Consider the following 13,292-nt stretch of genomic DNA (forward strand, 5'->3'; position numbering starts at 1 on the left):
TGTGGAGATTCACACAGAACCCATAACTGCTGCGGAAGTCCTTAGGAAGAACCCCAGGCACAGCATTACTCGCCCTGATGTGTTCAGGAATCCATGGGTTGTGGTTCAGCCTGAGGCTGTTTTGACGCCAGGAAGAGTGTTCTTTATTGTCCCTAATCAAACAATTTATCGTCTGTTAAAAGCCAGTGGGCACTGCAAGCAATCAGCTCCCTTGCCACAATATGATTCTCCAAAAGCCACCCATGATCTGTGCCGGTTTCCAAAACAAATTTCACCACTCAGGGCATGGGCTGGGATAACTCCCAAGCACCAAAACCCCAAGCAGATCCTTCAGCATCAGGTTCGAACCATGCCTAGGAATGGGGTGATGAGTTCCTGGGACCAAGACTCTGATAAGAACCTCAGAGGACATTCTCTAGTTGAACCATGGGGCAGGGAATTTGGTAAGCACAGACATTACCACCAAGAATTTGAACAGGAACCTCTGTTAGAATCAATGGGTGAGACCACATCTTACCATGCTAAAGAAAATAGTTCCATGATCAATAACTGCAATGTATCACAGCCTAAAACCAAAGAAGGTGAACTCAAGTATAGACGTCGTAAACAGGCTACTATGTTGAAATCTTGTTTAAGGAAACAGGATAGTGTTCGGAAGGCACTTAGTCCAAGGGTAACATTTGTCTTGCCAAACAAGGATGATACGAAATGTAGGAAAGATACCCTGTTTCCAAAAGAATATGTGTTCTTCATTTCTTCTGATAACTGAAGATCAGTGGATTCTTTCATTACCTTGTCACTATGTTGCACACCTGTTCATGTGCCTATATCTGATAATGTGGTTACTCCTTGGAAGATGTTCTTATCTTCATTTGTTTGTCCTAGGGCAAAAGCGAATCCTTAGGTTGTCATAAGGGTTGGATTGTTTCTTTAATCTAATGTTTTGATATTTGGATGTTCTTACTTGCGGCCAACTCCAAGGGAAAAATGCAGCCACACACACACACAAGAGTAACGAAGCTTTTGGTCTACTTATTGTACTGTGTACTTTCTTCATATGCACTACTTATTGTATTGTGTACTTTCTTCACACACGCACAACTTATTGTACTATGTACTTTCTTCCCTATGTACTTTTTTCACACACTACTTATTGTACTATGTACTTTCTTCACACACATGTAGGCACATATGCACGAGTGATGAAGCTTCTGGTCTACTTACACACACAAGTGATGAAGCTTCTAGTCTACTTACACTTTCTTTTGTACATGTGAGCATTGTGATTTTCTTACAAACACATACACACACACAAGTGATGAAGCTTCTAGTCCACTTACACTTTCTTTTGTACATGTGACCAGTGTGATTTTCTTACAAACTTCTATTAGAGTTTTTGCAGTCAAGTTTTTTAGCGGTATCTTCTGAACAATTCTTGAAACCACACATAGGTCTACTTACACTTTCTTTTGTACATGTGAGCATTGTGATTTTCTTACAAACACACACACACACACACAAGTGAAGAAGCTTTTGGTCTACTTACACTTTCTTTTGTACATGTGAGCATTGTGATTTCCTTACAAACACACACACACACACGAGTGATGAAGCTTTTGGTCTACTTACACTTTCTTTTGTACATGTGAGCATTGTGATTTTCTTACAAACTTCTGTTAGGGTTTTTGCAGTCAATTTTTTTAGCGATATCTTCTGAACAATTCTTGAAACCACACACACACACACACGAGTGATGAAGCTTTTGGTCTACTTACACTTTCTTTTGTACATGTGAGCATTGTGATTTTCTTACAAACACACACACACGAGAGTGATGAAGCTTCTGGTCTACTTACACTTTTTTTTGTACATGTGAGCATTGTGATTTTCTTACAAACTTTTGTTAGGGTTTTTGCAGTCAATTTTTTTAGCGATATCTTCTGAACAATTCTTGAAACTACACACACACACACATGAGCGATGAAGCTTCTAGTCTACTTACACTTTCTTTTGTATATGTGAGCATTGTGATTTCCTTACAAACTTCTGTTAGGGTTTTTGGATTCAATTTTTTTAGCGATATCTTCTGAACAATTCTTGAAACTATAATAGGAGCTAGATTACCCTCCAAATATCATATTTTTTGGTCTGTGACAAGGAGAAGATTGATAATAAAGTATAGCTCAGTTAATAGTGTCATTGACCATCTGCCTTGAGAAAAATGACTATGTTACAGTGGGAGAATGTACATGCCATTACATTCTCAATCTGGAGGATAAAACCATGGGAAACAAAAGTAACTTTTGTTATTTTCCTTAGGGTTCTATTTCTATGTAATTGACAGGCTAACAGCCCAAAGGGATTTTAATGTTGAACTTCGATTTGAAGTTTCAACAATATTTTCTAGGACAGTTATGGCCACAGTGATGACCCTGGAATTCAGAAAATCTTAAGCTATCAGGACAATTTGGAATCTGGCAACCTAGGAAGTGAGTGGGAACACAAAGTTCAGCACTAGCGGATAATTTGAACAAGTACTAAAAAATTGACCACACTATGTTAAACGCATGTTAAGAGAAGGAAAGTATGAATTGTCAACCAGGAACTAGTTGGGAAATTGGGATTTCAGTAATCATTTGGATGTCATTTACAAGACCCAACTTTCAAATCACTGAAAGTTGAGTGATACAACCTGGTTATATAAGATCAGTTTTATGGGTTGATACCAGAGCCAAATTGAAAGTTGTTTCAGTAAAACAACTGTAAACAAGCTTTTCTTGCATATTAACGTTGAAAGATTTCATTCTGACTATGTGGAATATAAACAATATCAAAGTTAAACTCACCAAAAACAATCACTTCCAACAAAAAGACCCTATGGTTGGTAACTCAAAGCACCATAACTCATATACAAGGTGGGAAAAAGAAATGAAAAATGGCGAAAAGGAAAAAAAGGTCATCAAAAGCAGGACTTCCAATTACTCAACAGATATAGAGAAAAGAACCTGGGTTGTGTAAATTACCTAAACCATGGTTATTCAAGTTCTCTCAATAACCTTAGAATCTGTTCTTTGTGAATGCTTCGAGGGAGAACTCGATCCTCTTGAAGAACTATGTCCAAAAAAGTTCAGCTTACCAATCTTCCTTGAAAAGGAACTCATGAAGTTAAGAGAATGAGATTTCTCCATATCCCTCTTCATATGAACATGCTCTTTCTCCAGATCATTTAATCTCATTCGTAACCGAGCTAGCTCAAGTTTTAGCTCTCGGTTTTCTCTCCTTAATGATGCATAGTTGTCTCTTGGTGACATTGCTGCACTGAGAGCACCACTGCTGATCCGCCATGACTGGTGCACTGGCTTCTGGTCCTCATCTGCATAAGATGTGCATAAGGCATTTCTGAGCCGTAACTGCTCAAAATAGAGGACTTGGACTATAGATTGGAGAGGGAGGCGCTCGTTTTGTGCAGCATGTGCGCCAGCTTCTTGTGAGAGCTTTTGGAAATCAATCAGTTTGGAGAGCTTCTTCTTGTCTGGATCAGTTAAACCTTGATGGGCCTGAAATATGTATTCATAAAAGAAAAGAAATTAAAAGACTGAAATCCAATAACTAGGATATAAGGACCATTTTCTGTCCTTGTAAAATATAAAGGGAAACCTAAGTGCAGGAATTTGTTTCTTTCATCAACTTTTTTCACCTTCAATCCCTCCCTAACAAAGCTAATCCCAAACAGGAGGGAAAAAAAAACTAATTAATGCTAAGCTGCCAACTTCATAAAAGCTTAAGCTCTCAATATTTCGGGATTATAGCTTTGATACTATGTTAAGCAACTAACATTTTTTAAGACTCAGGATGTGGCTAATATGGCCTAATAACATATACCAGTCCAACAATAAATATGTACGTACTTTTAGGTAGATATCAATGGCTCGATATAAACCATCATGAACAGTACGTGCATGTGCTGGTAAAGTCTCTGCAATGACCATGAACTTTGAAAGCTTGAGGTTTGCATCAGGGGCAATTTCAGCAAGGTAATTATCCACTAGTTTTGAAACTTTGAACAATGCTGTTTGGGAGGGTGAAGGAGGACTTTCAGATTCAAAAACAGAGGCATCATCCATATCTTCTTCACTGTCATCTTGCTGAGAGAAATTTACTAAAATTCTATGCACTGTGTCAACATCAAATAAGGTATCACCAGCATGCCGGAATGATGGGATCAAAAGATCGTCCAGAGTAGCAATATCCAATTGGGACCCGATTCTCCTTTCAAGATCAAGCCTACTAGCAACTGAGCAATCAAGCATCACGGCGCTTCGTAAAATCCCAAATAGAAAATTAATGGGAACAGCAAGTTTTTCAACTGGCAGAAGGCTGACAATTGTCTCAACCACGAGTCGCTCGTGCACACTTGAACCAGCAACCAACTCAACTTTCTGCTGGCCAGATGGATTCCATAAACTGGATTTCTTTGTCAGTTCCTTCTGGGCATAGTTCACAAGTGACGCACCAATGCTTTCAGGGCGGACTCCACGGCACTTCATGGCTGTTATGACTTTCTGATACAAGTCAATGCGAAGAGCAGAAAGATCTTCTATCCACCAGTCCCCATCACATTTGGCCTGCCGGTTCATGTGAAGCCTCCCAGAGCTGCTATACTCCAAGCGCGAGAAACTTGAAGCAATTTGCTCTACACATGCTTTGGAGGCTATTGCATCTATACATCGGCCAACTATCTTCAGCTCATCGGCAAGAGGGAGTAGGTTTTCACATTGTTGCAAAACTTCCACGCACATTTCAAGGTTCTTGCAGACAACACTTTCAAGATACTCTTCAGCACGGGAACCAAGATTATCTTTTGAAAATTCCTCAGTCATCTCGAGGTAATCTGAAACACAACATAGCTGAGCAACATTTGCAGAGGTGATTTCGAAATTAACACCATAGCAGAATTTTGCTGCCAACTCAAATGACTCGGCACCTCCAGGTAGACTGAGAAGCTCAATCCTAGAATTTTCAGAATCCCTGCGTTCTGCTACTAACTTCCGTATTCGTCCACTTCGAGAGACGAGAGGGAACTGCATCAAACAATAAGATAATCATGAATTTTTATTGCAACCAAGACTGGATATCTCAGTGGAAAGAACAAATCAACAAATATCTGCTAACAATTGACAACCAAATCAGGACATGCTATAAATTTTAATATTTTGGAAGAGTATGGTATCAAAAGGACTGAATATTCGATACTTTTGCCTAAGATCATCAATTCCCCAAACCAAAAAATTAAGGAAGGGGGTGGCAGAAAGAAAGAAAAGAAAAGAAAAGAAAAAGAAAAGGCAACCAGTGACAGCAAATGGTCAACACTTTTTAGCAATGATCATGTAGTTCTTGTCCCTAGTTACTTATCCATGGACCATTAGTTCTAATTATCCTCTCTTCCAAATCATTTCTAGAACAGTTAATCAAGCACTCCACATTAAATCATAACCAAAAGGAGTACAAGACTGGTTTTTGAAAGTTCTATCCCAAGTAAACTAAAAGATTTCCAAATGCTCCATTTGGTTGCTAAAAAGAACTGAAGTAGAAGGGGGAAAAAACAGCAATCTTAAAACCATCTCAAGCTGGAAGGTTGTTTTAAGATATCTATTATCTTCCTTTTTCATCTTGGTGTCTACAGAAAAAAGAGCAGAATGAAAATCTGCTAGTAAATTGCAATCTCATATTGGTTTATACTTGACCTTGAAGGTCTCTCAGAACTTCGGATAATAGTAAATATATCCGAAGATACCTACTACAAATATGAATATGAAGCAGAACAAATATAAGCATATTGGAGAAAGCTGAATATGAACGACAATAGGGAAATAATATCTTTCTTGTGTTTTAGTTATCCCTAGTGAAGAAAACCGCCAAAAGTAGAAGCAAGAGCATCATGAAATCAAAAGGTTGCGCCAGGTACATGGGTATAGGTTTTTGGAACTCAAGAAAATTAGAGAATGCAGAAATACATAGTATATTACAATTCCAAAGTAACAGAACTTCATAGGGTTTGTTTTAATTTATGATGAAAGAAAACTAAGGTTTTGAGGAAAAACTTCAAATTTTTTATAGAAAGAGTATACACAACCTTTCACTAACCCCAATTTAAATTGTTCAGGCTTCTATAATCTGACAACCATTCATGAAGAATACAGATATTGTAAAAAACTTCTGAATATTTGCAGTATTCTCAAACTATTATGAATAATACCAGAATGAAATAATTCTCCTTTTCGTTTTTCTTTTCATAACATGCATCTCATTTTCTCCACTTGAATATATTGTATGGATTTCCCAACTTGTTTCCAAGTTTTTCCCCAGTTAAGAATTGATTCTAACTAACAGGAACGAAAAGGAGTACAATTATGATGAAGTGAACATGAAAGGAAAGTAATAGGAACAGAAGCCATAACAAAGTTACAAAAAGTAGTTTTGTCTATTTAAGAAGGAAGGTCACCAATCAGATAGGGAAGGTATGAAAAGATTCATCATAGAACCATGCAGAAACTCACCTTATGTAGTGCAAACATCCCTCCACTCACTTCTATTGTAATATCACTTGGAACATCCCGAAAAATCCTACAGAAGATAAACAACCAATTACTGACAAAAAAGGTAATTGTGAAAAATGATTATCATATAAACTTCAAGATCAGAATAGTGTCACTTGGCTTCTGCAGGATACACTACACCTAACAGCCAACAAATAAAAAGAGATCCATACAAGAAAGATCTGAAGACAACTTGTATGCATATTCAATCATGGTAGAATGTCATCGTCAACTAAAACAGTGCTTATGGAATTTGTGGTGTTGAACACACTGTTATCTACATCATCAGAATTTAAAAAAATGATTAAAAAAATACACAACAGAATACAAAAAAGGGTGAGTAAAGATCACTATGGCATGCCTTTTGCCTTCTAAATTTTTTTAGACTGATGAACTCTTACAAAAATCTATTTACCAATAGAAAAACAGGAGAGGTATCTAAATGGTGTGTTCAATCATGGTAGAATGTCATCTTCAGCTAAAACAGTGCTTATGGAATTTGTGGTGTTGAACACACCTTTATCTACATCATCAGAATTCCAAAAATTATTAAAAAAAAAAAAATGCACAACAGAATATAAAAAAGGTTGAGTAAAGATCACTATGGCATGCATTTTTTTAAAACTTTTTTTAGACTAATGAACTCATATGAAAATCTATTCACCAATAGAAAAACAGGAGAGGCATCTAAATGGAAGAGAGCATGGTGTGCCATTAGAAAGATATCGCTGCAGCATATTTGAAGAATCCTATTGCTGGTGTTACAGAGTTTTGAACATTCGAAGGATCTGAGAAGATGTAGGGACTCATTTACTAATCCAAACAAGAAGCACTAGACAGGGATTAGGGAAGCAGAGCAAAGAAATCTTCATTCACAGTGGGGCACTTCTAGCTATGGTGAAGCAAGAATATAATATTGGATGAAGATGTGACTTCTCTCTGGTTATATCAGAATTAGCTTATATTTAGTGAGAACATCCGAGGCAGTAACACTCAAAATCAATCATAGGTGCATGGGTTTAATAATGGATTAAACAAAGTCAAGGCTTCCGACATCATTGAGATAGAGACAAAATGCAAAAGGGTATTCAATGATATCGCCGAATGAATTGAAAATACTTCACATGGTGTCAAAACGAGGCTAGGGTGGACTCTATCATCACAGACATTTTGCAGCTACTAAACATACAAACACACCATGGACAAGAAATATGTTTGGAAGCTCAACTGCTCTACTCAATAAAAGGGTTGATCCCCACTACTGGGGGGTTGGCCAAGAAGTACATTTGAAAAAAGGAAAAAAGGAAAAGAAAAAGGAAAAGGAAAAGAAAAAGAAAAATAAAGGAAGGGAAGGGCCACAAACTTTAAGCTCAATAAGAAATAAGATCTGTATGCAAAGCCTTTTAACTTGGATCAAGCAGAAAACCATGGAAGTTCCCACTACCCGCTCGATCTTGCAACAGAAGTCCAGAATTGGATTCTCAATATGCATCAATAAAAGCTAATTACATAACTCAATATCCCAGTCCCATCAGCATCCTGACAACATAATATATCGATAAATAAATACAAACTGTAGACAAAATGCAAAGCATAACACCTCTTTTTCCTTAATGTTAGAGCCCTCAAGCACAAATAGCACAGCTCATCAAGAATATGCAAATACTCATATTTGAAAAGAAAAGAAGAAAAATCTTCTGGTTAACCAGCAGGAACCAGTTACACAAACATCCAGGAACAACACCACCACAAGACAGAACAAAAAAACACCCCGTAGACCAATAAGAAAAAGATTCGAAGTTCAATTGAATCAGAGCTCAAAACATCAAAACCAAGCAATAAAATGACTAGAGAACCAAACTTTTTTTATAAGAAAAAAAAAAGGAGAAAGAAAAAATTACCCAGAAGGCCAACAACAAGAACATCAAAAATTGAAGTGAACTACAACATCAAAACATAAAAACGGTGACAAACAAAAACGTTACTCTAACAGTAGTGAGAAGTGAGAAGTGAGAACTAATCATAAAACCAGTGTAAGAAATCAAGAATCCTTAGAACATCATAACAGAAAAAGACTAAAAACCAAACAAAGAAACAAACCATTCGTTGCATCGCTGACGTGAACACTTGGCCAAGGACAGCTGCTGCTGCTGGTGGTGCTGGTGGTGGTGGAGGTGGTTGTTCTTGTCCATGGGGAGAAGAGAAACCAAAGGGGGAGAAAAATGGTATTTTTAGAAAGAGAAAAGAAGGGTGGTGGGGTTAAGAGAAGGAAGAGAGAAGAGAGACAAAGACCCAGTTGGAGATGTTGCTGTTGGTGAAGCTCTTTGGCCATTTTCGTCAAACAAGTGATGTTCAAACCATGGATTGCAACTGTCCAAAGCAATGGGTCTCATTGGTGGGTCATGCTTTGCCTTTTCTTTTTGATATATCAACAAGACTACAACACACACGCCTGAGTTGCCCAACCATCTGCTTCATCTACTACTACTGATACTACATTTTCCTTTTTGCTTTGTTTAATCTTGTAAAGACCCAGGAAAACAGGACTGGGTTTGTAAGTTGTAACTTTGCTCATGAAAAAGTCAAGAAACCTCTCGTCAGCAACAGGAAAAGAGCAAGAAAAAAGGGAGGGAAAAAAGGCAGTTTATTTAGTTTGACATATTTTACGCTTTGTCCCCAAGACTTATAATTACAATTCCTTCCCTTTTTCACGAAATTGACATTTCCACTCAAAAAGTTCTCACATTTCTATCATGCCTAATTATTTGCATTCTCCCCTTTCTTGGGATCTGCGATTGCCATTTGGGTGTCCAAACCTCTTGATTTTCCCACTCTCTCCCCTCAGTTGCTGGTTTTTCCATACCTTGATTTCCAAGGAAAATTATTCTTCCTGTTTTTTTTGTCAAATATTTCGTTGATTTGTCTCTCTCTAATACATAATTTAATGCCTTATTTTACAATCCTTTACATTATGATTAGATTGAAACCAATTCTGATAAAAATATTTTTGATTTATAATTAGAATTTAGATGCCATAAAAAATTACTTTAGAGATATGTCTAAGAAGAAAAAGCATATTTTCATACACTTATATAAAAAATGAAAATGCATAAAATAGAACCGAAGTTTATAAAATATAAATTTTAAATAATTACTTAAAAATGATTAACATTTAAATATTACTTTTAACTATTCATATATTATAGGTACTATTTTTAACCAATAAATGAATTTAAATTATTTTTTAAAAATTCCTATTTTATGATTATTTTTATGTGAGTGTGTGAAAATATAATTTTTTTCAATAAAAAAATATCAAAGAAATAAAAAACACTAGTAAAAAAAATATTGGTTTTACCATAAAAATATACAAAAAACCTAAATATAATTAGAATTAATTAAAAATTATATAGTAGTATGTAAGAAATAAAAATAATTTATTAATTTTCTTATACTTTTCCTCATTCTACTACATACTAAATAATAGGGTTAAAATATAACTCCAAGCACTTAATAAAACATTGGACATGACAAATCTCAAAGGAATCAAACTTAAAGAAGTGAAGAATACTTGGAAATGGGAGTGGAATATATAAAATAAATGAGTAATTATATGGTGGTTTGATGGGTGTTGATGGTGGTGTCCACTTTGATCAAAAATGGGAAGTAGCATCCAACACTTGGACACAACAACCCAACTACTCATCCTGCTCTCACCCTTATAATTTCATATCATATCATAAACTTTATCTTTATATATATATATATATATATATGTATGTATGTATGTATGCCCACATAGCACTAGAAGACATGTGAAGAGCTATTATTAATTTCTTGGCTTCTTTTTTCTCATGGCTGAAATTTGTGATTGCACTAGTGGACCAGCAGACCAGTAGGTGATACTTTAAATTAAAATTTTATTTTAAATGAATTGTTTATTTTTGCTAAGGTTTAGTCATTTTATTTAAAAATAAATTGATTGTTAGTAAGATCAAGTTAATCCTCTAAAAGCCATTTGAGGTTACATCAAATCGTATAACTAATGCAATCCAATCCGAGACAATTACAAAGACTAATGCCAAATTCCGAACCTAACAAGATTGCAAACCTATCGTAATGTCAATGCTAAAAAGTGGGATTGTCAACTCAAAATATGAGGACTATCTCTTAGTTTTTGCTTTCTAATATTGATATTGATGTTGTATTTGGTTCTTGAAAAACTTAAAAAAAATAAATATGAAATTAATAAATCATTTTGTATATTTTCCTAAACTCTCACTCAATCATAGCCCACCTCCTCTCATTAACTAATTTTAATTATATTTAATTTATTTTTTTTATTTTTTCTATGATAATTCAAATTAAAAAAAAAATTCCTTGATTTTTTTTTCCTTAAGATGTGGTACAACATATTATCTTTATTTTGTTAAGAAATGCCCCCCAACTTGATGACCTATAAGGCTATAACTAGCATGATTGTGGTTGTAAGATCACCTTTTGGTTAGAAAATATTTAATTGATGAAAGAAGAAACAAATTAATTAAATGTGAATGTCAAAAGAGTAGTCAAAACTCCCACTTTAGATCTCCTTGTGTTTGACATTGCAATTGCAAATGTGAGACATCTTTGTCACTTCTTCACACAAAACATTATGTCCTATAAGGTTTGATGAATTTTACTTTCATTATACCATTTTTCATTGGAAATATTGTCATTTTATTTCTATTATTATTATTTTTTTATTTTTTATATAAATATAATTTTTTTTATATAAATATAATTTTTTTAAGAACCAAACATAAGACTAATTATTCATAAAGGGAATTATTTTATAGAAAGATTCATGGGATTTGACCATACAAACTTTTGCCCACATTGAATTTAAGGTTTTTCTTTTTAACAAAAGAATAGGAATGTGTGGTTTTGTTCATACCAATGACTTCCCAAAGCATGCAGCATAAAAGCAAGGGAAAAGGAAATATTAGCTTTAGGTGTTTCAGATATGGTGGGGCTGCAAATCCCTTTTCTTTCTTTTTGAAGTTGATGGGTTGGGTTGTAATTACTATAAATAACCCATTCATTATTTTTTAGGTTACAAAATTAAGAAGCTAATTAACAATAAGTTTTTTTTTTATTTTTAATTTTCAATGAATTGTGAGGGGTTTTTTTTATTTCTAAATTTTGAAAATAATTTTTATTTCTTATATTTTTTTATACAATCAACAAGAAATTAAAACAATTGAGGATCTTGTGAATAGGGATGATAAAAATATTAAATCCAAGAAAAATATTAAAAGATTATAAACATCATGCTTCCAAAAAATACAAAAAATTGAAGTTAAAAGAAGCATAAATTAAAATTAATTAGTTTATGAAACTTTATGCTACCATCCACTTTGCCTCCATTTCTTTATTTTTAATGGATTTTTGGGGGTATTGGTCTTCTTATCCCATAGCATAAGTTTGGTTAGGGAAAAAATTCCACTAGTGATCTTCCACTATAATTCAGCTATACATAAAATAATTAGCCTAGTCTAAAGAGAATGATTACTCAAATTAGAGACTTTTCCCCCTAATTTTAATTTCCACATAAAAATTTAGAACCTAGGATGTAGCTAAAAGCATTGAATCTTAGGCACCTAACTCCAATAATTCAAAAAAATTAGTGGAACATTTGTGGATTACAAGTTTTTAGTACTCCAATGAAGTGATTTTATCCCCCTTTTTTTTTTTTTTTTTTTTTTTTTTTTTTTTTTTTTTTTTGCTTTCGTATTTTTATCACTTTTCCGACTAGAAAGAAAACAAACAAGGAAAAGGTCAAAAAGGAAAAAGGGGAAAAAGAAAGACTCAAAAACTAAGATATGGGGGAGTGGGTGTGACCACTTTTTGATAATTTTATATGATTACCCACCACCCTCTAGCAGGCCATGTTGGGTGATAATAGGTGGGCGCTCATGCTTGGATCCACCACCCACATAATTACATTCATATCATATCATATCATTTCCTATCATATCTTCCACTATCTCCACCGTTCCTTTCATGTATATGGGAACAAAAAATATTTTGGTTTCAAGTCAAACTTCTTGGCATCTAAGGATATGGAAGGGCTACTTGTATATATATATATATATATGGAGGAGGGTCCCCCTATGAGATGGGGAAGTGTTGATGGGTCATGGGTCATGGCAAGTGAAGCTTTATAAATTTCCACTTCTTTGACTAGCTTGATTGAGTTCATATTACTTAATGTAGGATTACAATTTTGATTTGAAAGCCCTAATGTCCAAGTTCTTTGATCTCATCTCCTTTTTTTATGCCATTTTTTTTTTTTTTTTTTTGTGATCTTGTGATCTAGATGGAGATGGGGATGGGGAAATGTTTAACTTTTTTTCTTTTCACCATTTGGGATGATAACCGGTTTATTTTTGGACATTTTTTTTAATAATATTTTTGTTAGAAACGTCCTTAAGAAAAATGAATTGCTGTTTGAATTTAAATAATAATAATAAAAAAAAGGATTGTTTGGTTGAGTGTTACACAATAATGAAGTGGTTTTCAAGAATTTTTTCAAATGGTTTTCTAGGGTTTTAGAAATAATTTTAAAAGCTTATTGAATATCTAATATTTATAAGAAAGTAATTTTAGACTATAGAAAAGTTTATAACTCTCTCAAAATCACCATCAAAACAA

At 34.4% G+C, this 13,292-nt stretch overlaps 1 protein-coding gene across 2 annotated transcripts; it reads right to left on the reverse strand.

Moving 5' to 3' along the window:
• Positions 1-2,761: 2,761 nt before the first annotated feature.
• On the reverse strand, positions 2,762-9,506 carry LOC100243107 (BTB/POZ domain-containing protein At5g48800). Of its 2 annotated transcripts, none has more exons than XM_002265750.4 (4): positions 8,697-9,506; positions 6,558-6,624; positions 3,909-5,081; positions 2,762-3,557 (listed from the first exon to the last, which is right to left on the reverse strand). In XM_002265750.4, the coding sequence occupies exons 1-4, from the start codon at positions 8,786-8,788 to the stop codon at positions 3,039-3,041; spliced, it is 1,851 nt and encodes a 616-aa protein (XP_002265786.1). In that variant the 5' UTR covers positions 8,789-9,506; the 3' UTR covers positions 2,762-3,038. The 2 variants fall into 2 exon arrangements, with proteins under 2 accessions (XP_002265786.1, XP_010652500.1); XM_010654198.3 differs by lacking the exon at positions 8,697-9,506 and adding an exon at positions 7,261-7,843.
• Positions 9,507-13,292: the final 3,786 nt, after the last annotated feature.

This window comes from Vitis vinifera, chromosome 7 (genome assembly GCF_030704535.1).
Source record: "Vitis vinifera cultivar Pinot Noir 40024 chromosome 7, ASM3070453v1".
Taxonomy (NCBI): Eukaryota; Viridiplantae; Streptophyta; class Magnoliopsida; order Vitales; family Vitaceae; genus Vitis; species Vitis vinifera.

Bases quoted from the DNA above. Each gene is read 5' to 3' on its own strand.
- LOC100243107 (XM_002265750.4), bottom strand. From the start codon at position 8,788: ATGGACAAGAACAACCACCTCCACCACCACCAGCACCACCAGCAGCAG. The intron at 5,082-6,557 runs GTGAGTTTCTGC...TGTTTGATGCAG, and splicing joins GGATGTTTGCACTACATAAG to TTCCCTCTCGTCTCTCGAAG. The intron at 3,558-3,908 runs GTACGTACATAT...TACATATTTCAG, and splicing joins CCATTGATATCTACCTAAAA to GCCCATCAAGGTTTAACTGA.